The following is a 27726-nucleotide window of genomic DNA, read 5'->3' as shown; positions in this document are numbered from 1 at the left end:
GGTTTTGTTTACGTATAGTACTTTTCATTGCTATACGTGAATCCAACTGCTGCCTGCGGCCAGGCCCTAACCCCAACCCCTTATAATCACCCAACCGTGCACAGCCTTCTCCTAGAGTGTGTTTGTGGGATTGAGAGCGGCCCAACACAAAATGGGCTGGTGGGCAAAACTCACCCAGCAAACCCACCAGTGGCAAGGAACATGGCTCTGGGAGGTCTCTGCTCTGTAGGGGTTTCACAAATGGGATACCATAGGCATTACACTTCTGGGGGATGTCTGTAGAGGCTCTAATGTGTTATCATTTCAAGAGCTGGAACAACAGTATTCTCTCTCAAATACACAATTCCACAAATATTTGCGACTTCAACACGCCTTGGGGGTCCACATTCAGGCTGGCATGGTCCTCCCCCTGAGTTTAGCCCAGTGGAAGCGAAGGCTCTGATGGGTGGCCTGGGCAGAGGCGGGGTATTCCAAATATACCGTACTCTGATAATTGACACACTGGAGCCCCTTACGAGCCTTAAAGAGTGGTGGGAGGGCTGGCTGGGGCAAATGGGGCAGGAGGACTGGTGGGATGCCTTGATGGCCCCAAGGATCTTAACTATATCCTCTCGTCTCTGTTTAATTCAGGCATACTATTTACACAATACATATCTCTTCCCTGACAGAATGCAGAAGGCGGGTCTTCATGCCCACTCTGGCTGCCCATGCTGCTCACAGCCCAACACAGATTTGTTCCACATGGTGTGGTCTTGCCCATACACAGAAGGCTACTGGTGGGCGGTGATTGCTGAAATCTCAACTGTGTTGACTGTGGAGAGGGCTCTTTTGCCAATCCTGCTGGGTGTCCTTGAGGGAATAGGGAGTAACAGGGCTGACCGCACCTTCCTGGGGACTGCGTTACTGGTAGTGAAGCGGGACATAGCCGCCAATTGGAGATTGGCAAAGGCCCTTACACTGACCTGGAGGAGATGGGGATGGACTGGTGCGCCCAGCAGAAGAGACAGGTATGTGAGCACTTATATGCCCAGACAAGTATGATAAAGTGTGGGGTAAATGGAAGGGATTTGCAATGCCCAAAAAAGAATAGACTTCAGGACTGGGACACTGGCAGCTGAATGTTGAGCCCCTTCAGAGTGTGCAATTTATTTGGGGAAGGGACTACTGAGTCTATGCCTTAATTTGTTCACAAGTGCTATGTCGGTGGTATGATTGTGATGTGTTGTTAATTAATAAAATCAATATAGATGTTTATTTAAAAAATTGATTTCTTATCATCTCACAGTCAAAGTGCAGTCTACCATCTTTAACATCAGAGTGGCATCCCTCAAGGGCCAAGCATATCCCCTCTATTATTCAACATCAACTTAACCAAACCAATCAAGTCATTCAATCTCACCTGTTACAACAAGTAAGCAGATTACTCCCAAATTATTTTTTACGTGGATGGCCCGAAGACCTCTACTTTCAAAACTTGATGACTGCCTTCGTCCTATGAAAACATGGATGATGAATAACCATCTAAAGTTCAATACCCCAAAAACAGAGATTATGACCTGTCAACAATGGCAAAAATACGAGCCTCACACCATATGGCCAAAGGAACTTGAGGCCCCTCCAACAACATCAATAGAAATCAGAAACCTTGGAGGTAACCAAGGATTCAGACCTATCCTTGATACAACATGGTAACAACATCACAAACAGTGTCTTCTACATAATGAGAACACTATGTTGCATATTCTCATACCTTAGACCCCAACATAAACTTAAAGTCTTCCTCACACTCGTAATTCCCAAGCTGAACTATGTTAACAGCCTATACGTTGACACACCCAAATTTATCATAAGCAAGATACAACTCATCTAAAATGCCACAAGATTTCTTCTCTGTTTTCTCTGCTTTCACCTAAAAAAATGAATGACTCCAGTTCTGCACTTGCACTACTGGTTACCAATAGCTAGGAGGGCAATGTTCAAAGCCACTCTGCATTGTCCCTACAGCCTCCCAAGGAAAGGGGCCAATTCAAGCAATACAAACAAAAAAGGATAATGAACACCTTAGGAAATCCTTAGGAGGCACTGCTTTCTCAGTACCAGCCCCCAAGCTCTGGAACTCACTACTAGCCAGCATTCAAAGCATCCAGTAACATATAAATTTCAGAGCACAGTTGAAAACATGGCTATTTCCAAGGCAACAACACCACCACACATCCCAGCAACAGAACCCAGAATGACATTTGTACCCTCAAGCTCAATCTCCAGCTTACGATCCACAAATTGGAAACAATCCAGCAAGCAAACCACTTTCAATATGCAGGTAAGTTAAGAAGGACTGACCAATTGTTCGCCAGTCCATTATTTAGTTATGCACTTTAATATATAATATTTCTGGCACGCAATGATACTAAGACACTAATACTTTGTGGTTGGCAGCCACCTGTAACGGATACCTTTAGCATTCACATAATTCATCTGCTATGAGCGTTCTCCATTAGCAGTATTGTATAGCCGATAAGCCAACCATCACCAAATAAACAGGAATGGAATAATTGATGAAATCTGTCACACACTGCTGGACAATCAGAGGATTTTAATAGTGTCCCAAATATCCATTTACAGTACGATGTCCACTTCATTACATCTCACAAAGACACTCAGATGCAGGGTGCTAGTAACAGTGCCCGATCCCAACTGATGTCTCTCATTTCTCTGCGCTCCAAACAAGCCAGCAGAGGACCACAACTATACACAAAATTTCAAATTGAACAACCCAGTGCAGTTACCAGGTAATAATCATAGAAATACCACAAAAGGGCCCTCAGTGCTATAGAAAGTTGCCAGCACACTGAAAACCATAAACTGCATGTGTCGCTCACACCTCATCAGTCACCACTCAGCAGCTCATAACATGATAACCACACCTCAGTGGTCCTAACTCATGACACGGAAACACTTCCCACATAGGTGCACAAAAACAACACATTACCAACCAAACACCCTACAGGGCATGGCTTGAACTTCAAATAGGTAAGCACTTCAATGCCCCACACAGGGTTAGCATGCGTTTTATAAATTCTGCAATACAATGTATTACAGCATTTGCCCATTCCAAATCCCAGGCCGCCTGAAGCTGCTTCTGCACCTGCACACACTCACCTGTTTCATTTTGGTTGTTTTGGTTTTCTACATCTAGAAAGGAAAAGGACAGAATGGTTGTCAGCACAAAGCAATCACCAAGAACACAGTTCCTACCTGCACATTGTTTCATAAAGCTGTTTACTGGAATTGTAAATAGCATGGTACAACATATGTCTACAGTAACATGGGAACCAAGCGGTACAAGTAGATCCTTTTGGGCTGCACAATCAGGTGTGATGTAAAAAAGCAGCCAGCAGGGATATTTGTTGTCAGCCCCTTAAGTCATAACAAGCACAGGCCAGGCCAAACACTCATACTTATGGGCCAGTTACTAGGAATGTGCCTTCCAAACATTAGTGCGCACTGGGGGACTGCTGTGCACTCCTTCTCTGTCCCTGTCACGCCCATGGCCCCGCACCTTTTACAGCATCATCATTTTTTAGCTAGTCCTGCAAATCGCCGAACTAGCATAAACAATTATGACAATAGTCACCCTAACTATCGCCATGGTGTGCCGTATTATAAATACAGCGCTACCATGGTGACATTAAGGGTGTCTAAGGGGCCCAAGAAAATATGCCCCAAAGAGTCTTCATGAGACTTAGGGCTGGCCTGGGATGGATCCTAATGTAGAGAAAGAAATTCAGAGTTCAGCCATTTGCAAGGCTGCGGCTTACAATTTGAACCAAAACTTCTCCCGTGGTTATTGTAGATTTAGTGTAAACAGTGTGGAGGGAAGTTGTATTAGATTTTTTGGGTCCATTTCAAAGTAAGTGGATTAGTTGTAGATGTTCATTAGTTTTGATCGATAACAGGTCTAGCTGGACAAAGGTCAGGTTTGCTAAATGGCCACACACCCAAGTGGTGGTTGAATTTCTAATGGAAGTGTCATTAAGTGAAGATCTTCCTACTATCTTGATCACTGATAATGGTGTCCAAATAGCTTCTTTTGAAATGCAATATTTTCTGAAAGATACTGGATCCAACTTAGCAAAACAGGTCTGTATGATTTGGTTCAAAGAGCCAACAGGTTAACTGGGGGCTGCCTTAGGTTGGCAATGGCAGGAATGTTGCCTTTGGAGGAGGTGGTAACGAGAGGTGTTGGGGTCTTATTCTACTCTACATTCATCCACTGATACCGCTCAGTTTGAGGTCTTGAAGAGTTACATAGCATTCGCTTTGGCTGAACCATAGTGGCGCTGACTCGATTCCAAGAAGGTAGACTGTCATACATGCAAGAATTACAAAATGAATGATAGAGTGACGGATAAACAATTGTGAGAGGAAACTTGCCACAATATATTACACAGTGTGAAAATGGGTGAATTCCAAGTGGGAAACTGGATGAGAATTAAATTGCTGTGTAGTCTGAAAAAGGATGAGCAAAAGTTTGGTCCTCAAATAATGATGGAAGATAGGCTGAAGAATGCAGTTTGTGTTTCAGGTAGAAGTGGTGGAATAAGAGAATGGTTAACCTAAAAAAGAAAGCACATGACACTGTTTTGAAGGGTGGAGGGCACTGAGTTTCTCCTGAGGAATCTATAGAAATAAAGGGTCCCCGTGGAGTACATCAGGAGGCCTTCTCCATGGTTGAAAGACTTAGCTTACCTCTACTTTGGTTTCTGTTGTCGTTTTGATAAGTATATTTTGAATATTTATATATGTGAACATCCATCGAAAAGGTATCTTGGTGCTAAAACCTCATCAAAATGACAACAGTCAGCTGTCCTAAAGCAAAAAAGCTCAGATTACTGATTATTGTGAAAAGAGCAAGTTTTCAGTAATTTTCTAAATTGTAACGAGGAATCTGAGGACAGAAATGAAAGTGGTAAAAATGTCAGTACTCGGCCTCTAAGAGCTGCTTTCACTGATCAGAGTTTACGAAAAAAAGGCATGTGGCATTGCAAACGTCTTAGGTAAGAGGTTATGCATGAATAGTATAAATGCCTTGTGGACCAAACATCGTAATTTAAGCTAAGTCTTCAGGTAGACTGGAAGCAAATGCGAAGTGGATGTAGTAAAAACACCTTTTCTGTGTGCTCACAACATATTGTTTTCCTTTGGCTGGACCCTATATGTTTGCAGGCAATAGAACTCTGTGCACTTTAACCCTACTAACCAGTGGTAAAGTGCCTGGGATGCCCCTTTAAACAGGATCAAGTAGGCATACTCCTAATTGTTATATTTAACTCACCTATAAGCCCCTAGTATATGGTACAAAACTTATCCTGGGTCTGTAAATTAGATGTTATTGGTGGATTGCAGCACCTTCTGTGCCATCCACTATACAGTGTAAAACATGGCCTACCATTGCAGCCTGACCGTAGCAGTGTAAAAATTGCACTTTTACCTGTCAAAATAAACCAGTTTGACAGGTCAAAACCACTCTTTTAAATGCTAAGGGCCTGATTTGGAACTTTGCAGAGGGATTACTCTGTCACTCCTTCACAACGATAATGGATATCCCATCTGCCGAAATCTAAATTTAAATCAGGCCCTAAGTCATCCTTATTTAGGCCTTTCAGTCCAAAAAGCAAGGTGCAAGCTATTTAAATGTAGGACATTCAGAAGTCTAATGTTAGCATATCCTTATAGTGCCTAGCTCCCAAACGCTATTTTTCACAGGTACAGATTAAAGTCATAACACTGGGGAAACGGGACTAGCTTGACAAATAATTAAATAGCCGCTTTTCAGGGTGGCTCTTCCCTTGGAGTGTAAGTGTGTCGCCCCCTGCCCTACTATGAATCCATCATATTCATTTATAGAATTTAAAATATTCTTCATATTTAAAAATGGTTTGCCACAGCATTCTTTCTACTACGTTAGCTCTCTGGAAGGGGCAATCGTGTTGAATGACAGCATGTAATGAGGGCATCTGGTGGCACAGATAGAAGTCAAGTGCACAACATATAGGACTGGAGGCTTGCTATGTCCCGCTTGACATGTGTACTTGAGGCATTTCCAACTTAGGCTATAGGAGCTGGGAGGAAGGCTGACCCATCTCTCCTGGTCTCCTGCTGAGAGCTGAGATTTCCTACTCTAACCAATCCTTGCACTGTTCGCATGCTGATTACTTTTATAAACAACATGAGAGCTGTGTCTCGATTTGTTAGGTAGTTCCAGCGTCTGGCTTGTGCATACAGTACAGAGCAGGGGCGGGATAGTGACAGATCATGGCCAGTCACTGTGCAGCTTTATCTGAAAGCTGCACAGTGATTGGCCATGTTTCTGTCATTTGGGCTTTCACACAATGCTCTTTGTTCGCACAGATTGCCAGTGCGCCTCTGAAGGTACTGTGGGGCGGGTGTTTCACTTTTCTCATATAATCACCTCCATGTCTGAATGAGGCTGTTCCCAGCTGCCCTGCTTTCATCTCTGTGTAATGGAATTCAAAATGAGCAACAACTCTGCATTATTAACTCCTCTGACGTTGGTAAACACATTGATTTCTTTGGGCTGGGGTTCATAAATTCAAATGTGGGGTAATGCAGAGACCTCATGTCTATGGGAATGGAACATGCTCATGGATCACATCTGTTTGTAAAGAATTAAGTTCATAATTATAAAGGGCCAGATGTAGCAAAAAGAACATTTGCGACTTGCAAATTGCGAGTCATACCGACTCGCAAATTGCAACTCGCAAAAGTGCATGCAGAAAGGTGTCTCAGACACCTTCTGCGACTCGCTATGGGGTCGCAAAGACCCACCTCATGAATATTGATTAGGTGGGTCGCAGTTTGCGACCCCATAGCGAGTCAATGCACTCACAGGGATGGTGGCCTGCTGGAGACAGCAGACCACCATGTCTGTGATTGCTTTTAAATTTTCCTTAAAGGAAAACGAGCTGCAAAACAAAAAACTTCCGAAACCATTTGGTTTCGTTTTTTTCCGAGTAGGCAGTGGTTCATAGGACCACTGCCTGCTCTGAAAAAATATTTTTGGGGCATTCACAAAGGGGAAGGGGTCCCATGGGGACCCCTTCCCTTTTGCGAATGTGTTACCATCCATTTTAAGTGGATGGTAACTGCGAGTTGGTTTGCGACCGCATTCGCGGTCACAAACCAACTCAGCATGGCGATGCGGTCGCAAATAGGAAGGGAATACCCCTTCCTATTTGTGAGTCTCAGCCTCAAATTGCGAGTCGGTACCGACTCGCAATTTGAGGTTGTGCATCGCGTTAAGCCTTTTGCGCGTCACAAGCTGCGTTTTTTGCAGTTTGCCACGCGCAAAAGGCTTTCTACATCTGGCCCATAGTTCGGTAAAAACATGGATATTTTATGTAATTAGTTTATAACATGAGCACAATGCATTCTCAGAGCTCTTCTTTGAAAAGCAATCACATTACAGATTCCTTTGTATATGTATGTGTTGCTACTGCCTGTATTTGTAAGATTGGCAAAGTTTTATATTGCCTAATAACCAACAGCTTCTGTTGATACTACTCAGAACTGGTGGGACTAAAAAGGGCAGAGTGAGGCTGACCATATTCCCCACATTTCCTAACGTACACCATACCACTTTTTAATACACCAAAATAGCCTATCCTCGATTTGAGAAATGGGCAGGAAAGCATAAGGCATTGAGATATGGATTGAAGCATGTGAGCAAGCGAAGAAATAGAGATGGATGAGCCAGCAAATGAACATGGAAAGCCGAACCAAGGATTTGGCTTAGCCCTAAGAGGCTTTACAAAACAAAATATATATATTTGGCATTTAAATCATCCAACAAAGGCAATTCAAGAGTATGATAAAGACATCAACATTCAAAAACTGTATTCCTTTAAGATGCAGAAGGCTTACATTAAGTCAATTGGATCATATCACTGCACTGTTTGACATTTATTAGAAGTGATAGTTTTCATGTGTGATCTGACACACGTTCATGCCTTTTGCTCACAACCTACAGGGAACAAAAACATGCAGCCTTCAAGTCAGTGTTATTCACTGAGGTACAGGGGACTTTAAAAGTGTACTCCCCTGGTGGACTGGAATTTAAAGGACTAAAGTGAGGAGGTAAATTCTTTGACCAGGACAAACCTCATAGGTGTCTCTGAACTGTGCTTTATGGCTCTCATGGTCTAGTTACACCTAGGTCTCTGTCTACCACAACCATTGACTATCACTTACACTTTATGCTTCTTGGCATTATTTCTACTTAAAACTTTAACAATGAATATCTCTGGCCCCCCTTATTTGATTTGTCCCATTTTATTGTAATTTTGTAAATTACATTTACTGTATTTTTCAAATTCAGTTTGGAGTTATTATTTTGTTGCATTTCAACTTTATTATGGGTTGGTATGCCATAAAAACATCATACATTGCCCTAAATTAAGCATGTCTGCACTGTGCCATCGCTACAAGTGGTTGAGCTAATATAGTGACTTTAAAGGTTCACCCTGACAATGGTTGCGATTATTCCATGAGGTAGGTAGTTACCCACCGAACCTAATAATTAAAATGTTCACCTTGTTGTTCACCTGTGGGATTCAGAACTTATGTTGTGTAGTTCAATTAATAACCCCTTATAAACTGACATAAAAATAGAGGGCCATATTTATACTTTTTGACGCAAAACTGCGCTAACGCAGTTTTGCGCCAAAAAAATTAGCGCCGGCTAACGCCATTCTGAAGCGCCATGCGGGCGCCGTATTTATTGAATGGCGTTAGCCGGCGTTAGCCGACCAGCGCTGCCTGGTGTGCGTGAAAAAAAACGACGTACACCAGGCAGCGCCGGCGTAGGGGAAAATGGCGTTTGGGCGTCCAAAAATGGGGCAAATCAGGCTGAGGCAAAAAAATCGCCTCAACCCGATTTGCGCCATTTTTTTACGACGCCCAACCCCCATTAACATGACTCCTGTCTTAGAAAAGACAGGAGTCATGCCCCCTTGCCCAATGGCCATGCCCAGGGGACTTATGTGCCCTGGGCATGGTCATTGGGCATAGTGGCATGTAGGGGGGCACAAATCAGGCCCCCCTATGCCACAATTTTTTTTAACAAAAAATACTTACCTGAACTTACCTTAATGTCCCTGGGGTGGGTCCCTCCATCCTTGGGTGTCCTCCTGGGGTGGGCAAGGGTGGCAGGGGGTGTCCCTGGGGGCAGGGGAGGGCACCTCTGGGCTTATTCTGAGCCCACAGGTCTCTTAATGCCTGCCCTGACCCAGGCGTTAAAATCCGGCGCTAATGCAGGTTTTTTTGCCCCGCCCACTCCCGGGCGTCATTTTTGCCCGGGAGTATAAATACCACGCACATGCCTCGGAGTCATTTTTTAGACGGGAACGCCTACCTTGCATCTCATTAACGCAAGGAAGGTGTTCACGCAAAAAAATGACGCTAACTCCATGAACTTTGCCGCTAGACGCGTCTAACGCCAAAGTATAAATATGGAGTTAGTTTTGCGTCGAATTTGCGTCGGAAAAAACGACGCAAATTCGGCGCAAACGGAGTATAAATATGCCCCAGACTTTTTAATTTTTAAAATTGCCTTTTGATTTTTAACTGACCTTTTCTCTTACTTTCCCTAAATGAATTTCTATGCTCAAATTTGCAGGGATGGTGATAGACCTGAAGAACATGCAGGGTGTCAGCAAGGCAGAGCTGAGGAAGATGTGCAAGGACAGAGGGCTAAGTCCAAGAGGAGGACTACACCACTATATTCAGAGTTTTGGAGGATATACACCTGCTACAGTATACCTTACAGGAACAGAAGGATGCGGTGGAAGAGAAAAATATTGATGATAGGGTAGAAGCTCCAGTTCCAGTGGGGTGTGTCCCTAGGAGCAGCATCACCTGAATTGGCCAGGGGTGCTCTAGTCAGTGTGTCCTCCCACAGTGTGTCCCCATTAGAGCTGGAGGACAGATAGGGGGACTGGGAGCTGAAGTTGCGACTAGCTACCCTAGCCTCGGAAAAGGAAAATCTGGCTCCAGAGGTCAGACATTTAGCACTGGAGGAGAAAAAAACTCATACTGGTCCATGAGAGGAGCCAGCAAGAGTTAGACCTGAAAACCAAGAGAATCTCTTAGTCCAATGAAGATGGTGGTAGCAACTGTGAGGTGCCAAGGAGCAATATACGGGAGCTATGTGGTGGGGGATGACATGAATAACTGATTTCTAGCATATGAAGTGATCCTACTTATGCATAGAGTCCCAGAGCAAGACTGGGGGTTCAGTCTGGAAGCAGGTGCCCATTGCAGGGACAGATGCCTGATTGTCCCTGGATTTAGCTGGCCAGATGAAATATGCCCCTATGAAGTTTATTTTGACCCTTGAGAAGTATGACCCGAAGTTCAAGGATAGCCAGAAGCAGTCACACCAGTCATGGGTGGATTTTGTGGGTTGTACAATATGGTTATGAAGGAGCACATTTTAAGTAATTGTTTAACAGATTAGTGCCAGCACCTAACAGACAACAAGCTCACTGTGCCAAGAGATTTGGAAAGAAAGCTGACCTCTTGATCAGTACTAGAGTGTCCAAGAATGTACCCGGTAGTGACACAGAAAGGCTGGCTTAGATACTCTTCCACAGAGGAAAGGTGATGCCCAGGATAATACAGAAAAGTTCCAAATATACAGCACAAAAGGGATTGAGAGGAAGAGAGCTGACCTCTGGTTCAATGCCAGAATATCCAAGAAGGTAGCAGGGAGTGACACCGGAAGTATGGTCAGATTCCCTTCCACAGAGGGAAGGCCAGGATAAAACAGAGAAGGTTTAAAAAGGGCCCCAAAAGGGTCTTTAATGGAAGGTTTCCCAGACCTCTTCAGAGCACAGGAAGGGAGGTTTTAATGGGCGGGAGCCCTTTCCCTGGTGCCGGTGCTATGACCATCTCCAGTCAGGGCATTAGAAGGTGCACTCTCTATATCTCAGGAGGCAGCCACCTAGAGTTGGGACCTCCACAGAGGTGACGAATGCTGCTGTATGGGAGGTTGTTCCAAGGAGGAGAAGGTAGAACATTCACTAGTATCCCTTAGTATAAAGGTGGGCCCAGAAGGTAAGCTGGTGATCTTTGAGGGTAGTAGACATCTCTTCCAAGGAGGTCAGAGTGAATGGGGTCCCTGCCACTGCTCTGATGGATATCTGTGCCAGCCAGACAATGATTAAAGCAAGGCTGGTTTCCCCAGAACATTATCTGCCAAGTCAGGTGTCAACACCAGGGCAGTACGCGCTCTATTGGCGACAAAAATGCAAAAACCCAGCACTCTCAAAACAACTTAATTTATGCATTGTGCTGATAAGTTGTGGTTTACCCTTTTGCATTGCAGAGGTCAATCCTGACAACTTATTTTTAATATGTTTACAAATACTATTCTTTTGCAATGTATTGCTGCAGGTTTTCAGAGTGTGTTAGGGTGTGGCCCCTTTCCAGGGCCTTCCAGAGACTTTCCCTGTAACATGCCTGGGCGTGGTTCTGGGCTGGGTCAGGACTCTATAAAAGAGAGTCAGCCCAACTCAGAGTGCTCACTATTCAGAGGTCCCTGTGCAGAGCAGCAGCTTCTTCCTGAGCTTCTGTCCCAGCGACCTATTTGGATCTTACAGTCTTCTGCCCGCATCTCTCATTGGTGATCATTGTTTCCAGGCAGTAAGACGGTGGTTGGACATTTCCCAACACCGTTATTGAGAATTTTCATATTCTTGATTTTAATTCTTAAATGAATAACAGATTACTTGCGCGCTGCCATTTTTTGACATTTATATGGTGGTTTGCAAATAGGGAGGACGCGCGATTTATTCCATAAAGATTTGACTTAGTTATTCATTCCGCGCTGCCATTTCTTGATATTTACGTGGTGGCTTAAGAATCGGCAAGACGCGCGATCCGTTTTATGGTGTTTGGACATTGTTGTTCATTGCGCGCTGATATTTCTTGACATTTACATTATGTTTTACGAGTTGGCAAGACGCTCAACTCGTTTCATGAGCATTTAACTTTGTTGTTCATTGCGTGCTACCATTTCTTGACATTTACATGGTGGCTTAAGAATCTGCAAAAGAAGCGCGATTTGTTTCTTGTTATTTACTGTGAGCTGTGAATCCTTGACATTTATACAGTGTTTTACGTATCAGCAAGACACACAATTCGATTAATGAGGATTTGACTTTGATATTTATTGCATGTTACCATTTCTTGGTATTTTACATGGTAACACTCGAATTGGCAAGACACACAATTCTCTCCTTGAGTTTAATTCATGTTGTTTATTGTATGCCAATATTCTAAGATATTTATTATGTAATATTTGAGTTGACAAGTTATGTGATTTGCTTTCTGAATCCATATTGTGTTATTCATGGTGCACAATCCTTTTATGGTGTTTACTATATCTATATATATATATCTGCAATATTCATAATTAGTGTTGAAAACTTTTAAGAGTACACAGAAGGCCATAGTTTCTAGATGCAATATTGTATGGTCCTAGTATACATTCTCAAAACAGGGTTTATATGACTGGTTTAAAATTTAGTCAGAATGTTTTTTCAGATTCTCATGTAAAGAAAAGTACTTGAATAAGAAAGTTTTCATTTAATTCATCTTGATTCCCCTACAGGTATCCGGCCATCTTGAAACTTAGTCATCTTAAATTTAATAGATTGTTCATGTTTTCATAGTGACTAGGCTTAGAATCATAGTTTAGTATTGATTTCAGGAGATATAATTTTCATATTGTGTGTTTTAACCTTTTTCTTACTACAGGTTTCCTTCCCAGCCGTTCCCTTCCTAATCCCCTCTTCCCCTCTTGAACTCTCTCAGTCTCTGTGATTCATCTATCAGAGTCTTGGAGCTGTTCCGTGGTGGACGTGTTGGGAACGTGCACAAACCCCGAGGATCTGGTGACTGACAGAATAGTGAGCCCACTAATTATTATCCTCCTGGCTTGTGTATGTTCTCAGCATGGCCACGCTAGGCGAGTTAGTCAAGGCTATCACCCAGCTCCAAGCAGAGGTGGTATCATCCAAAGAATTGACAACTAGCTTAGCAGAGAGAGTGAGCCAGTTGCAAGATAAGGTAGAGAAGAAGGAACAAAGTCCCACAGGGGTGTCTTGGCCAGGTACTTCTTCTCAGGCTTCTGGAAGTAATCCGATTTCCCTAAGTGTTCCTTCTGCAATTCCTTTAGCTCCCCCAGAACGTTTCTCAGGTGACCCTTTGAAAGAGCAATCTTTCCTGGTTCAAGTGGAACTACACTTCACCTGCAGACCAAATACTTTTCCCGATGCCCAGTCCAAAGTAGCTTTTTTATCATATCTGACTGGGGATGCAGCTACTTGGGCAATTCCTCTTGTGCGTAAAAATAGTCCCTTGTTGTATAACTGGAGAAATTTTGTTTGTAAATTTGAGAGAGTTTTTGATCGTAGAACTGTAACACAGTCAGCAGATCGTGAATTATTAGAGTTACGCCAAGGAAATCAAGACCTAGTGTCGTATTTAGCCAACTTTAACTGGCTGGTTGCCGAGACATCCTGGCCTGAAGAAAAACAAGCGGTCTTGTTTTACAAGGGACTCAAAGAGGAATTAAAAGATATCTTAGCGCAAATCGATCCACAACCTACAGACTGTCAAGAATTAATAAATCTTGTCTTGAGACTTGATCATCGTTTAGCAGAACGTAAAGGAACGCGCAAAAAGATTGAAAAATATTCATGGCGCGTTCATGATAACAGAGACTCAAGAACTCCGAAAGAAAGAACGCCGGAACTGATGGAAATTGGGACCATCAGAAGACCTTTGACCAAAGATGAAAAGGACCTACGCATTAAAAATGGACAATGTCTTTATTGTGGGCGAAAAGGTCATTTTGCCAAAGATTGTCCAATCAAACCAAAGAACAAGCAAGGTCCAGTTCAGAAGGTCGCAGCCAATGCACCAGTTGAGTTGGAAAACTAAAACACCTGAGATGCAGAGAAGGGTTGCTCTTGGTTGTCACCGTGGACCCTTCACAATATAGACATCTTAAACTGGAAATAAGAATTCAGGTCAAGAAAAAGATCTATTTAAAAAAAGCTCTAGTCGATTCTGGGGCTACTGGGAATTTTGTTGATGTCCAATTGGTTCGTGCATGGGGAATCCCATGTATTGAAAAGAAAACCCCAGAAATCATCCAGGCAGTCGATGGAAAACTCTTGACTGGAGGTCCGGTAACTCTTCAGACTATCCCCTTGTCGATGATTTGTGAAGATAAGATTCAAAGAAAGAAACATGAAGAGAAAATCATCCTAGACGTGATCCATGCTCCCCAATATGGGATTATCCTCGGCTTGCCATGGTTAACTCATCACAATCCGGAGATCAATTGGGCAGAACAAAAAATTGTGTTCTCATCTGCGCTATGTAACGAACAATGTCTCCAAAAGATTCAAGTACCAAAAGTTTGTAACTCTTACATAGCTACTGCCGCAGAGAAAGAAATTCAGCTGCCCAAACAGTATTCATCTTACAAAGATGTATTTGATGAGAAAGGAGCAGAGACTCTACCTCCTCATAGATCTTATGACTGTCAAATTGATCTAGCCCCAGGTGCGATACTTCCCAACTGTCATATATATGCCCTGTCAGAAGAACATGACAATCAACATTTATTATGTAATATTTGAGTTGACAAGTTATGTGATTTGCTTCCTGAATCCATATTGTGTTATTCATGGTGCACAATCCTTTTATGGTGTTTACTATATCTATATATATATATATATCTGCAATATTCGTAATTAGTGTTGAAAACTTTTAAGAGTACACAGAAGGCCATAGTTTCTAGATGCAATATTGTATGGTCCTAGTATACATTCTCAAAACAGGGTTTATATGACTGGCTTAAAATTTAGTCAGAATGTTTTTTCTGATTCTCATGTAAAGGAATTTACTTGAATAAGAAAGTTTTCATTTAATTCATCTTGATTCCCCTACAGGTATCCGGCCATCCTGAAACTTAGTCATTTTAAACTTAACTCTAGATTGTTCATGTTTTCAGAGTGACTAGTCTTAGAATCATAGTTTAGTATTGATTTCAGGAGATATAATTTTCATATTGTGTGTTTTAAACTTTTTCTTACTACAGGTCTCCTTCCCAGCCGTTCCCTCCCTAATCCCCTGTTGAACTCTCTCAGGCTCTGTGATTTATCTATCAGAGTCTTGGAGCTGTTCAGTGGTGGACGTGTTGGGAACGTGCACAAACTCTGAGGATCTGGTGACTCTAACATCAGGTCTATAAGGTAACACAGGCCCTGGGGCATGACATTTTCCGATCTTATGCTCCTGGTGAGCCTAGAATTGGAGGGGTACTTGCCCAGAGGAAAGTCATTGTCAGCCCCCATGTGCCTATTGACTGCATCCTTGGGAATTAACTCCCACCAGCAATAAAACCCGTGGGAGTGGCGGTTTACCAGGGCACCACATAAACACAGATTTCTAGGGGTACTGTGCCTAAACAGTGGTTATGGTGGCCCAGGGGTAGGAACAGGGACATCTTAAGAATTTTGGGGGCCCGGGCCAAGAGTATTTTGGAAGTCCATGCTTAGAACAGCTTTGAATTTATGATACCATTTCAGCTCTATCATGCCCTCTTTGCCCACTGCACAGGCACACTGGTCCAAATTTTAAATCTGTTTAGATCTAATTTTCAGGGATAGTGGTATTTTTTCATATATTATAATGCAGCACCAGTCCACTAATGTTATTGCATATAATCTTTGTGGGCCCCTTCAATTTCTCATATGTAAGGCCCCGTTTTGATATAAAACAAGTTTTTTATGGATGTTACATGGTTTTGAAAAACAAAAATTTCTCTTCAGAATAACAGTAATAGACTCCCATGCATCACTCACCCTAAAAATAGATTAGGGGAAAATGGTATTTAAAACAATCTGTTTAAGATTTGTTCAAGGTCATCAGGGCAAGACTGTCTACAAAACAGAGCTGGCAATATTATGGGGCCCCTGATATTGCCAGCTCCCTGAAATTTCCAATTTTCGCCAATGCCTTAAAACGTCCCTGGGTAGGAGATGGATGTCATCCACATTGGGTAGACCATTTGGTCAGGGGTTACTTGCTCTGAAAGGAGAGCACCCCAAGACTGACCCAGGTAAGGGCGCTTGTGACCTGAACATGCTGCCTTCCCTGTCACAGAGAAAGAGGACAGGAGACCTGTGCCAAGCAGACCACTACATCAGTGGTTCCCAACCTTTTGACTTCTGTGGACCCCCATTTTATCAATACTGGAGCCCGGGGACCCCCACTGAATCATTATTGGAACCCGGGGACCCCCACTGAGTCATTACTGATTGCTTAAAAAATGTAATATTAGGTCCCAGCTGTCGCGGACCCCCTGAGGAGGTTTCGCGGACCCCCAGGGGTCCCCGGCCCACAGGTTGGGAACCACTGCACTACATGACACAGAGTGTATCACCTTGACATAGACTGAGTGTCCCTCCTAGAAGTCCTGTACTGCCATGCATTTGTTCAGCCTCAGGGTACAGACTCTGAACTAAAAGGACATCTACAAGGTGACACCTGAAAGGTCCTCTACAGGGTGACATGCTCAAGATGACGAAAGAAAAAGTGGAAGGATGAGGTCTAGAAACTAACCTTGTGCTCCCCTCTCTGAGAAACCTTAGAGGCCAGAGAGACCTCAGGAGCAAGTGGGAGAATTCTTGCCAGTCCCATGACTGGAAGTAAGTCCTGCCCAAGGCCCCATATTGGAGCCTCAACTTGGCAGTAGATGGTCAAGGGTCTAGTTCCTTACACTGACAGTCACCTCTGTTGGTTGTTATCCTTTTGGGAAGAACATGCTCTGAGCAGGGGGCAGAATGGACCACATTACTTTGTTGGCCATGGTTGTACTGTCCTCCTACTGGGATGTATTTGTGAGCTAGCGTTAGTTTTCTTCCATTTGGGGTCTCCAGGTTAGGACTCCCATGGGCAAGGTTGGTGGCTGAAACATGTTGCAATGTTTGCACTGCTCCAGTCAAACTACAATGGTAGACCTGAACTCATGTTTTACATTGTCACTGTAGTGAATGGCACAGTAATTTCTCCTGTACACTAGTGACATTTAACTTACAGGCCCTGGGTACATTTTATGCCCCATACTAGGGGCCAATAGATGATTTAAATAAATCAATTAGGAACGTGCCAACATGATTATGTTTAAAGGAGAGCAGAGGCACTTTAATAGTTAGCAAGGTTAAAGTGTACAGACTTCCACACCAGTAAAAATATAGAATGCAGAAAAAGCTGTAAAATACAGGATGACCATACAGGAAAGGCAGATGTCCTACACAGGACACCCCCCAACCAAGAGTTAGAGAAGACTAATAAATCCTTTGATGGGCTTCCCTGCTCAGGCAATAGAGTGTGGGCAGTTTGCCACCTCTGCAGTGGCATTGTCTGTTCTATGACCCTCTGAATCTGTCAGAAAAGACCCTTTTGACAGGACAAACCCTCCTGTTTAAATATGAATAAGCAATCTAATAAGCAATCCCTATGTATGCCCTTATCACACAAGGCAGGGGGCATGGTATTTACAAGTAGGACAGATACATATTTAATGGTAACGTTATTGTAGTGACTTCCTTCTAAAAGTTATTTTTACTGCGAAAGGTCTAACTGTCCTATCTAGAAAACCAGAGTACAGATTACAGTCCTAATACTGCATCTCAGGAATTGGACTATCAAGAAAAATAATTCAATTGTTATTAAAAATCCAGTTCAATGGTGAAGTCTATGTTTTAATAAACATTATGGAAAAAAAAACCTTTTAGAAAGTTACCTTTTCCTTGGCTGAAATTAAAGGAGGCTAATTTGCTTTTACTCTCCAACTTTCTCAGCCAGTAATTAGCAGTTCAATTGGTGTGAATGAGGTTTGAAATTCCTCCTAGGAGCTACATAATAGGTCATAGTGATTGGCAGATCGGTCTGAATGGGCAGGGAAGATTCCTTTGAGTTCAGCAGAACTGTGGGTGCTGTGAGCATCTTTTTGACAGTACAGTGGCAGATCCTGATTGACAGGTCTGCTGGGTTTTCATGTAACCCTGGAGTCATAAGTAGCAGACACAGCACAGGATGCCAAGACAGTCCTCAACGGTCTACTGCCTGCTTACTAGAAAACTCTGCTTTAGTCCTACCACACGTCTGTCTCAAGGTTTATTGGGGTTCAGTGGCGGCTTCAAATTAGATTTTGGTGTTACATGTGGGAGGAAACTAGGAGTACCACAGTACTCCCCACACACATCTCCGGTCCTCTGAGCCCAAGTTTAGTGTGGATGCAGGCTTTTGCCATTTTGAAAATGCACAAAGTCTGTAATGGTGTCCCCAGGAACTTTTACCCCATTGATTAAGGTGAGCCTAGGAGTCATCTGGACCCTCACGCTCATGCCAGGCATAAATGTGGCATTTCAAGGTACCCATTTCAGAGCACTGCTCAACCTGAGGAAGAACATGAGAGGACTGGACCTGCTGTACATGACAGGAGAGAGGAGTCCTGAAGGACTGGACCTTCTCTGCCTTGTGCCCAGGACAAAGAAATGGACTCCAAGGGTCATAAGGCTGACCTCCTGCTCAAACTGCAGGGATACAACAAGCTACTATAGGCCTTTCCTGCAACTGGCCAGTGGCAACTGAACATGGGCTGGGCTCTGCTGTTGTGCTCTTGTGAATGTCTAAGTGTTTCATTTGAGGTCTTGGGGGACCTTAGAAATTGACTTTTGTGTGGGATTGGGACTCAAAGGGCTAAGGACCTGCTTTAGACTTATGTGGACAGAGGTAAATTTGTGTGTGCAGGAGAGTACTTTACTCCCACCATACTAAGGTCCTCATATTTAGGGATGTCTCCCAGCCCAGCGGACATCTCTTAACATTGGTAGGAATCGCCATGGGAGTGGTTCTTGTCAATGTATCAAAAGTTCGAAGGACGGTATTGTCAAAATGATAGAACCCTCTGCCAAACTTTCAAAATCAAAATCCCAAAGTAGGACTCTGTTTTTGAAAATACAAAAACTAATGACCCCCACACCATGGAAGATGTCTATCATGGGTTGGGAGTCATTTTGATGTATTCATTACCCTGTCATGTGTCATGTGTCATGTCAAGTGGGGCGGGTAAGCCCAGACGTACGTCCCATGCACACTCAGTCACTCTAATGGACTGCTGCAAAAGGATGTCTCAGACTGTACGAGTGACATGGCTGATAACTCTATTACATAGGGATTGAACGTACACAGCCCTGTGAGAAAGGATTTTCTCGACATGATGTTGTCACTCCTGCAGAGCCTTTCCTTTGATAATCAAGGGTTGTAAAACGATAAGCCCTAAGGGAGAGATTCTGATACATGCTTGGCTGAACTTTCTGATGATGCTTGGTACGGATGAAGGATGAGGCAGCAAGCCCTCTTTAAGTAAGATTAAGGGAAACATTTTATAGGTCACAAAATTGGAGGGGCATGGCCCCCAAAGCCCTAATGCAGAAACTGCCCATGCCCGCAAGTCTACTGGTAGGAAACTGCGTCACAAACAGATGGCTTCCAAGGCTGCCCGCAAGAGTGCGCCTGCCACTAGCGTAGTCAAGAAGACTCTCGACTACCGGACCAGAAACGTGGTCCTCCACAGGATCAGCTGCAACCAGAAGTCCATAAACATACAAGTTTGTGGATGTTACTAGCTTTCGGTGCTTACTTTGTGAAAAAGTAAGTGCCAGGGCCCTTTTCAGGAGACCACTTTAGGTTGCACCACTCATTGTCCCTGCCAGCATTGCCACCATCAATACCAACACAACTACTAAACATCTCAGACCTCTAGCCGTGACAATTAAAACTATTCCAGGCCATAAAAAGCTAAAAGCATTGCCTAGAAACCTGATGTTAGTACTTCTTATTGTATACTGAATAATTAAATACTCTGTTGACAGGCTTGCCTTAGATGAGCACCGCCACCATGTGGTGGGATGTTAAAATTGCCAGTGTTGAGAATTAAGTGGAGTTGCTGAGCACTGACAAACACTAGCTCAAATTAAGCACTGCCAGCATTTGAGAAGGCCGCCTGACCTCGAACACTGATATTCCCATTCACAACCATATACTTAGCATAGTGAACAATTTACCTCACAGACTTTACTTCCAATTTAAGTGTACTTTACAGTTCTAAATGTCCACTAATTTTGATTCTGTGACTCGGCTGCTGTCTAAAGTTCACATCCTAAGTTACATTTAGGTGTACAAGATCTTTTATGAATCAGCATTTGCCACTCAGTTCAACAGACTCACCTGCTTGGAGTAGTTCGTGCTCTCCTGTACAGGGAAAAAGAAAGAAAGAAAAAAAGAGAGAGAGAGAGAGAGAGAGAAAAGAAAAAAAAAGAAGGAAAAAAAACTTTAGGAAGTGTTTCATTTGTGAAAGGATAAGTGCCGGGCCCAGAGAGTTTTACTCAGAAGCTCGTAGCCCACACTATGCCAGGTCAGGGTTGCTGTATACCAAGGCCGGATAGTCTTGATTCCACCTCATGCCTCTTAAATCCACTACTAGACATTCCCTGCCTTTTTCTCTCACTCCTGCAGGGTCTTTCCGGACCCAGCTATTTCCCTTCATCATTGTTTTGGCACCAATGATCATGTTTTGTCCTGGACAACTTTGGTATGGCACCAATGGTATATTGGGTTTAACCCATTTGCCTCACACTTTCACATTACTCATTTTTACCACATCAGGCAGTGGGAGATAATGGTGCAGTTGCAATTTATTTCATTTTTTTTTTTTAGTAATTTAGGTACTGTAAGGGCTATGGACAGTACTACATAAACTTCAATATAATACGTGTGTACAAGTCCACTTGACATTTTAGGTATCGTGGAGTGGCACACTACTGTTTTCTTTCTTCAATTCGTATTTGAGATTACTTTGTTCTACACTAAGTTTATTTTCCCAGTAGCATCAATTTATTCCTTTATTTTTTGCTATTAACACACATGGGCTGTGTTTATGTCAGTTGCTTTGCTATGCGTTTCTTCTCTACTTGTCATTCTTACATTTGACTGCTCCACTGGTTAGAAGGTACATGTTCATAATGATGACTGACAGCTGAAGGGGGGTTTGTTGCTGGCTGTGTGACTGCTTTGCTCTGTGGGTCTTGCCCAGTAAGGCACTTTTCATCTGTAAAGTGACACACATCAATAGTCGGCCATCTTTGTAGTGCACCTTTGCATGCCATCCAATAGTTGCCATTCTGGCTGGTAAGTGGTCTAGTTGTTGTATTACTGGCAATGTGGTGAGGCAGCTGAGGCTTAATTAAATTCAGCACCTTATAAAACAATGGAAACTCGTTATGCCAAGTGAACTTCGGTTAAGTCATAGAGAAAAGAAACAATGGCTAATGAGGGTCTTATTTACATCTTTAAGTTTACAGAGAACAGAAATATCATATGTTTGACTCAAGTAAGTTTTAAGTTGCATAATTTTAGATTTCATAACTCAATCCTCTACTCAATCAGAACATTTATTTTGAATTTTTTAGACAATAAGACCCAGGGTTCCGGAATGTGAGTCTGAGGTCTCAGAATATATTAAAGAAAATCTGGATTCAAGCACTTTGGTTTTGGCTATGCTTCTTGATCTCTGCTCGGCATACGATACGGTCTCTCACACCATTTTGCTTGAGAGACTTGAAATGATCGGTATTAGAGACCAAGCCCTGGGATAGTTAAAATCCTTCATTAATGAACAACTCCAGGCTGTCCACCTTCTAACTTCTACCTCTATGGCTAAACTAATAGAGTGTGAAGTCCCCCAGGGCTCAGCTCTCAGACGCACTCTTTTTAATATATATCTGGATCCAGTGGCAAAGCTAGTTGAATCGTGGGGAGTGAGAATTGTCTCCTACGTGGTTGATACCAAGCGCCCCTTGGCCTATCAGGAAAATGCCTTGCACTAGCCAGGATTCTTTTATCGACTGGATGAATGTAAGCCACTTAAAGCTTAACTCAGAGAAGACTGAGATTCCTTTTTTTGTCACTAAAACCCATTCCCCCCTTTCTGACACCAGTGGTAAGAAATCTTGGGCTGAAGTTTGGCTCCAACCTTACTTTTGAGCCCCAAATCAAAGCACTATCTGCCACCCGCTTCTTCACTCTTAAATCCTTAAGAAGGATGCTACATCTTATTCCTGTGGAGTCTTACAAGACAATTGCCCACGCCTTGGATTACACCAGCAGCTTGTATTTAGGCCTGCCTGCCTGCTTTTCTGGTAAAGCCTTTTCAAATCATCCAGAACGCTGCTGCTGGGCTAATTCTGAAGATCCCCTCCCCGGGCCGCAGTGTCAGGCCATTTACAGCATCTACACTGGCTTCCAGTGTAAAGAAGGATCTGTTTCAAGGCACTTCTCTTTGATTTTAGGGCATACTACCACAAAGCCCCCCTCTATTTCATGCTCTGCTTCAAACCCTACGCCCAGAAGAGATCATTACGATCCAACCAAGTCAAATCTTTCAATTCTTCAAGTTTCTCTTCTGCTAGGCTCCTTGGAGGTGACCTTCCGCTAGTGCCGGGATGCCTCCTCGGAGGTAGCTGTGAACTCTAAAAATGCATTTTATTGTATGGTATTGTCTGTGTGTCACTCTTAAACAGCCTAGTCATGCTAGTGCAATTGGTCTGTCCTATAATATTAATATCTGGGACATCACCTGCATGTATCTCATTACTGTTTTTTTGTGTAGTAAGTATATCTCAGTATTTCCCTTCTAATCTTTTACTTAGTTTCATCCTTCTAATCAGCTCTGCCCCTTTTTGTTTCCCACAGACACCATAGCACTCTTAAAAGTATCCTTAACCTGATGATGACCATCCTCTAACGTATATTGTAGAAACGTCATAGACAGAGCTAGGCACTTCGTCACTGGCTACAGCACCTGAAACTGCAGTTGAAACAGTAAAATCTCACAGCTCTTTGGTTTAGTCTCGCCCTTTTTTTGAGAAGATGTATACTCATACATTAACACATTGGGCCTCATTTACAAGAAACTGAAACATCGGCTCTGATGCGTCAGATTTCTTGCGCTGCCTAACGATTCCTTAACGATGCCATGGATGCACTACATTTCATAACACAGAGCTCCATGGCACACGTTTTCGCAGATGCGTCAGAAATTCTGACTCATCTGTTGGCACTAACCTGACACATTGCTGGACTAGTGTCAAAAAAATTACGCTACTCCCGCAATGCGAGGAAGAGTCACATACGAAAAAGCCCTGCGTCAGTTTAACGTCTGCTCTAAGCAGGCGTTAAATTTTTAACACAGTAAAGTCGCAGAACGACACAATGAAATGTTGTACATTTCACTGCATCAGTTCTGCGTAGCTTTTTGACCGGGAACGCCCACCTTGCATATCATTGCAGAATGCTGGCACCCACGGGTGAAAAGTGATGCTAGAGGCCTCTAGCGTCACTTTGTAGATTTGGAGTTGTTTTTGCACCACCACAGCGTAAAACAAATGATGCTGCGGTGGTGCAATGGCCTTGTAAGTAAGCCCCATTGTAGTTTGATTAAAATTTTGTCACTGTGGTTTAACTTTATGACCACTGCACCAGTATTGTTTTTTCTCGTGATTACACTCTTTCAGGTAAAAGTCTATTTGTGAAGGTTTCAAATAAGTCCCACGAGAACCATTGTTTTTTTTTTTTTTTTTACATAATTAAAATCAGCTGCATGATGCAGCACATCAGTCACGCTGCTGGGGGGACCATGGCAAACCTGCCGGTACGTGTCCTTGATTCACTACTCCTACCTATAAGATGACTGAGTAGTTTTACACCTCTACTCCAAGTAATGATCATAAATAATTTATATTACCTAACCTCTACTTTCTGTAATTTACTTGAATGTACAGTTACAGTCAGATATCATTTAGGTGCTGGAAGCTGACCACATATCGCATAGCTTCAGTTCAGGAAGTGTCCTCTTTGTCATATGTGAAGAAAAACAGCAAGGCTTGTTTGAACACCATGCAGTTGAACGTGAGGTCTACTATATAGCACCAGTGCCCCATTACAGTCCTATTTATTCAGAGCATCTATTATAGAAACCTGGTTGTAAGATGACCCTACATCCATTTTAGAATGGGGGATAGGGCAAATGTCCTAAATATTTTAGCTGGGTTAAGGTCTGATCAGTCCTGCTTGGCAGGGTTAACAAGCTCAGACCTGTCCCCAGGTCAGAGCTTCAGCTTTTCTTGGGATGGAAGCCCCTTTTCTAGGCTGTATTCTCTGCACCACCATGTTGCAAAGTGTCTAGGACGGGGTCCTGCAGGTACCATGATGTCTTCCTGTCTTGGTTGGGTTAAGAATCTCTGAGGGGGCCCAGATCAGAGCTCCAGATGGCCCTGAGGTTGACATCTCTGGCCCTGCACTCACTTCTCCCACCCACACTGTCACTTATGAGTCCAGCCGCGGTTCCGCTAGCCCGGTAAGTACTCACCTGCTTGGCTGGGTTAAAAAGTTGTGACCGGGCCCGATGTCAGAGCTACTGTGGTAGAAGGCTGTGGCCCTGTTCTCCAGCCTGCTGTGTCCCAAAGTGCCTGGATGAGGTCCTGTAGGTGCTAGGAGAGCTCTTCTTCTTGGCTGGGTTAGGAATCACTGACCCGTCCCTGGGTCAGCACTCGAACTAGCCTGGGGTGGAAGTCAATTGCCCTGGGTCCTGTTTTCCAGCCTGTCATGCCCCAGAGTGCCTGGGACGGGGTTCTGCAGGCCCAGAGAGAATCCTCTGCTTGGTTTGGTTAAAAAGCTCTAACCGAGCCCTGGACCAGAACTCCTGTTGGCCTGAGATGGAAGGCCCTGGCTCCTGTTCTCCAGCCTGCTGAATCCCAAAGTGCTCAGGATGAGGTCCTGCAGGCCCAGGGAAGTCTACCCTGCTTGACTGGGTTAAGAAGCTCCACCCGGTCCCCAGGTAAGAGCTCCAGCTGACCTCAGTGTGGAAGCACCCAGCCAGGGGCTTCAGTCAGAACTCAGGCTGTCCCGGGTGTGGAAGCCCCTTGATTTTAAGCTTCATTCTTCGGCCCTCCATGTCCCAAAGTGTTTGGGACGTAGGCGTGGTGATGTCTGCCCTGCTTGTCTTTTTGGTCAGTAGTTTTGACTGGGCCCCAGGTACGTACTCCAGCTGGCCCGGGGGTGGAAGCTCCTGGCCCGGGGCTCCATTCACTGCCGGTCATGTGCCAAGGGGCCCAGGACAGGGTCACAGAAGGCCCACCGAAGGCCCACAGAAGTCTCCCCTGCTTGTCCAGGTTCGGAATATCTGACTGGTCCTTGGGTTCAGAAATCTAGCTGGCCCGGGGGTGAAAACCCCATTCTCCAGCCTGCTATTTGTCCAAAGTGCCCAGGACGGGCTTCTGCAGGCCTAGGGAGGTCTCCTCTGCTTGTCTGGGCTCATAAGATCTGACTTGGCCTCGGATCAGAGCTCTAACTGGCCTGAAAGTGGAAGGCCCTTGGCCCTGTGCTCCATTCGCCAACCCGGGATGGGGTTCGGCAGACTCAAGGAGGTCTCCCCTGCTTGTCTAGGTAAATAAACTTTTACTGGTCCCTGGGTCAGAGTTTCAGATGCCCGGGGGTGGAAGCCCCTAAACATGGGCCTTTTACTCCAGCCTGCTGTGCCCCCAAAGTGCCCATGATGGGTTCCCTCATACATGGGGAGGACTCCCATTCTCAATTGGGTTAAGAAGCTCACATGAGTGCATAGGTGCCACCGGCAATGGGCTCCATTCTTGGCCCATTGTGCCACTGGAAACACGCTTTACACAGTTAAAAAGCCCACTACAAGGGTGAAACCAGTCCTGACAGATCAGGCCCATGAGGAGCAAGGTTAAGACTGATTTGCATATGGCATGATTGTCAAAAAATGAAGGATTGGGATGAGGCCTGAGTGATTGCCAGTGGCTGAGATTAGTTCAGGCATATTATCCATCATCTTGTTGTTTTTGCATTCTTGACTTAGCGTGTCCCAAAGTGCCCAGAATGGCATTCTGCAAGCCCTACTTGGCTGGGTTAAGAAGCTCTCATTGGGCCCAGTGTTTGCACTCCAGCAGGCCAGAGGATGAAAGTCCCCTCCCTGGGCTCCATTCTCCGCCCGCCCATTAACTTAGAGCACAGGACCGGCGAGGTTGCCACTGTTTGACTGGGTTAAGAAGATGTGACTGGTCCCCAGGTCAGGACTCCAGGTGGCCCAGTGGTGGAAGCCCTGGACCTCATTTCCCAGTCCATTTGTCTCAAAATGCCCAAGACAGGGTCTCGCAGGAACCAAGATGTTTTCCCTGCCAGGCCCCTGGTCAGATCTCTAGCTGGCCCTGGGGTGGAAGCCTCCCGCCCACAGTGTCATTTCGAGATCAGGACAGGGTCCTTCAGGCTGAGGAGACCTTCCCTGCTTGGCTGGGTTAAAAAGCTTTGACCAGGTCAGAGCTACAGCTGCCCCAGAAGCCCTGGACCCTGTTCTCTGGCCCACCATTTCTTAAAGTGCCCGGGAAAGGGTCCCACTGGCCATTGGTCAGAGCTCCAGCTGATCCTGGTGTGGCAGCCCAGACCCCGTTCTCCAGCCCGTCACCTCACAAAGTGGACAGGAAAATTGTCCAGCAGGAAATTAGGTGTTTCTCCTGCCTAGCTTGGTTCAGATACTCTGACCAGGCCTAAGGTCAGAGCTCCGGCTTCTTCTAGGAGGATGCTTCTCCCGCCCTCTATGTCCCAGAGTGCCCGGGAAGGTGTCCCACAGGCCCTCCCGTGCTTGGCTGGGTTAAGAAGCTCTGACCAGTCCCGGCTCTAGCAGAAAGACTTGTGGAAGCTCATAGTCCTGGGCTACATTCTCCAGCCCACCATGTCTCAAAGTATGAGACGGGGTCCAGCAGGCCTGGGGAGATCTACCTTGCTTACCTGCGTTCAGAAGGTGTGACTGGTCCCCTGGTTAGAGCTCCATTTAGCCCAGGCATGGAATCTCCGGCTCCGGGCTCCATTCTCCAGAACACCATGTCCCAAAGGACTCAGGACGGGGTTCCACAGGCCTGGGGAGTTTTTCCCTACTTGTGTCAGTTCAGAAGCTCTGAATGTGCTCTGGGTCAGATGTCCAGCTATCCTTGGGCCCCATTTTATGGCGTCTGGTGTTACTAAGTGACCAGGACAGGTTCCTGCAGGTACAAGGAGCGCTCTCCTTCTTCACCGGTGTGAAAAGGTGCACCTGGACTCTGGACAAGGGCTCTGTGAAGCTCATATACAGACCTTGCATGAGGCCCAACTCTGGCTCTCAGAAAACAGGCCAGAGTTCCTGGCTCCTCCAAGGCTGAACAGAATCTATTTCATAAGCCACAGTGTGACCAGACGGCTGTTCTTAAAGCCTGGTCATCTGGTCAGTCCGAGCCCTAACATCTGTTCACCCACCAAAGGAATGCAAGGCATGGGCAAATGAGTGGCTGCCCTTAAAGTCTCAATGACGGCTTATTAGACTCCTTGAGTCCAGCCAGAGCTTCAGGAGGTTGGATGTGTCTGCTTCAATACCCCCCTATGTTACTCCACCCTAACCACCGCCATACCCTAAAAACCACCACCACCCTACCACCACCCTAATCACCACCACCA

General features: G+C 44.6%; 1 protein-coding gene and 1 long non-coding RNA gene across 5 annotated transcripts in view; one reads left to right on the top strand and one right to left on the bottom strand.

The window, feature by feature from the left end:
- The window catches only part of LOC138299253 (erythroid membrane-associated protein-like), a 347615-nt gene that overhangs the window by 13062 nt on the left and 306827 nt on the right, over nt 1-27726 (bottom strand). For all 4 annotated transcript variants that reach the window (XM_069237389.1, XM_069237387.1, XM_069237386.1 and 1 more), the window contains 2 exons: nt 20395-20418; nt 3160-3192 (listed from right to left, as the gene is read on the bottom strand). In XM_069237389.1, coding sequence (XP_069093490.1) covers nt 3160-3192; nt 20395-20418 — 57 coding nt within the window. The remainder of the gene's footprint in view (nt 1-3159; nt 3193-20394; nt 20419-27726) is intronic.
- LOC138299255 (uncharacterized) overlaps nt 1-27726 on the top strand; it is a 223612-nt gene that overhangs the window by 144429 nt on the left and 51457 nt on the right. The window lies entirely within an intron of this gene.

The sequence above is a fragment of the Pleurodeles waltl genome, chromosome 6 (assembly GCF_031143425.1).
Source record: "Pleurodeles waltl isolate 20211129_DDA chromosome 6, aPleWal1.hap1.20221129, whole genome shotgun sequence".
NCBI lineage: Eukaryota > Metazoa > Chordata > Amphibia > Caudata > Salamandridae > Pleurodeles > Pleurodeles waltl.
Note: the sequence above shows the minus strand (reverse complement) of the source record. Positions and strands in the feature narration are given on the sequence as shown.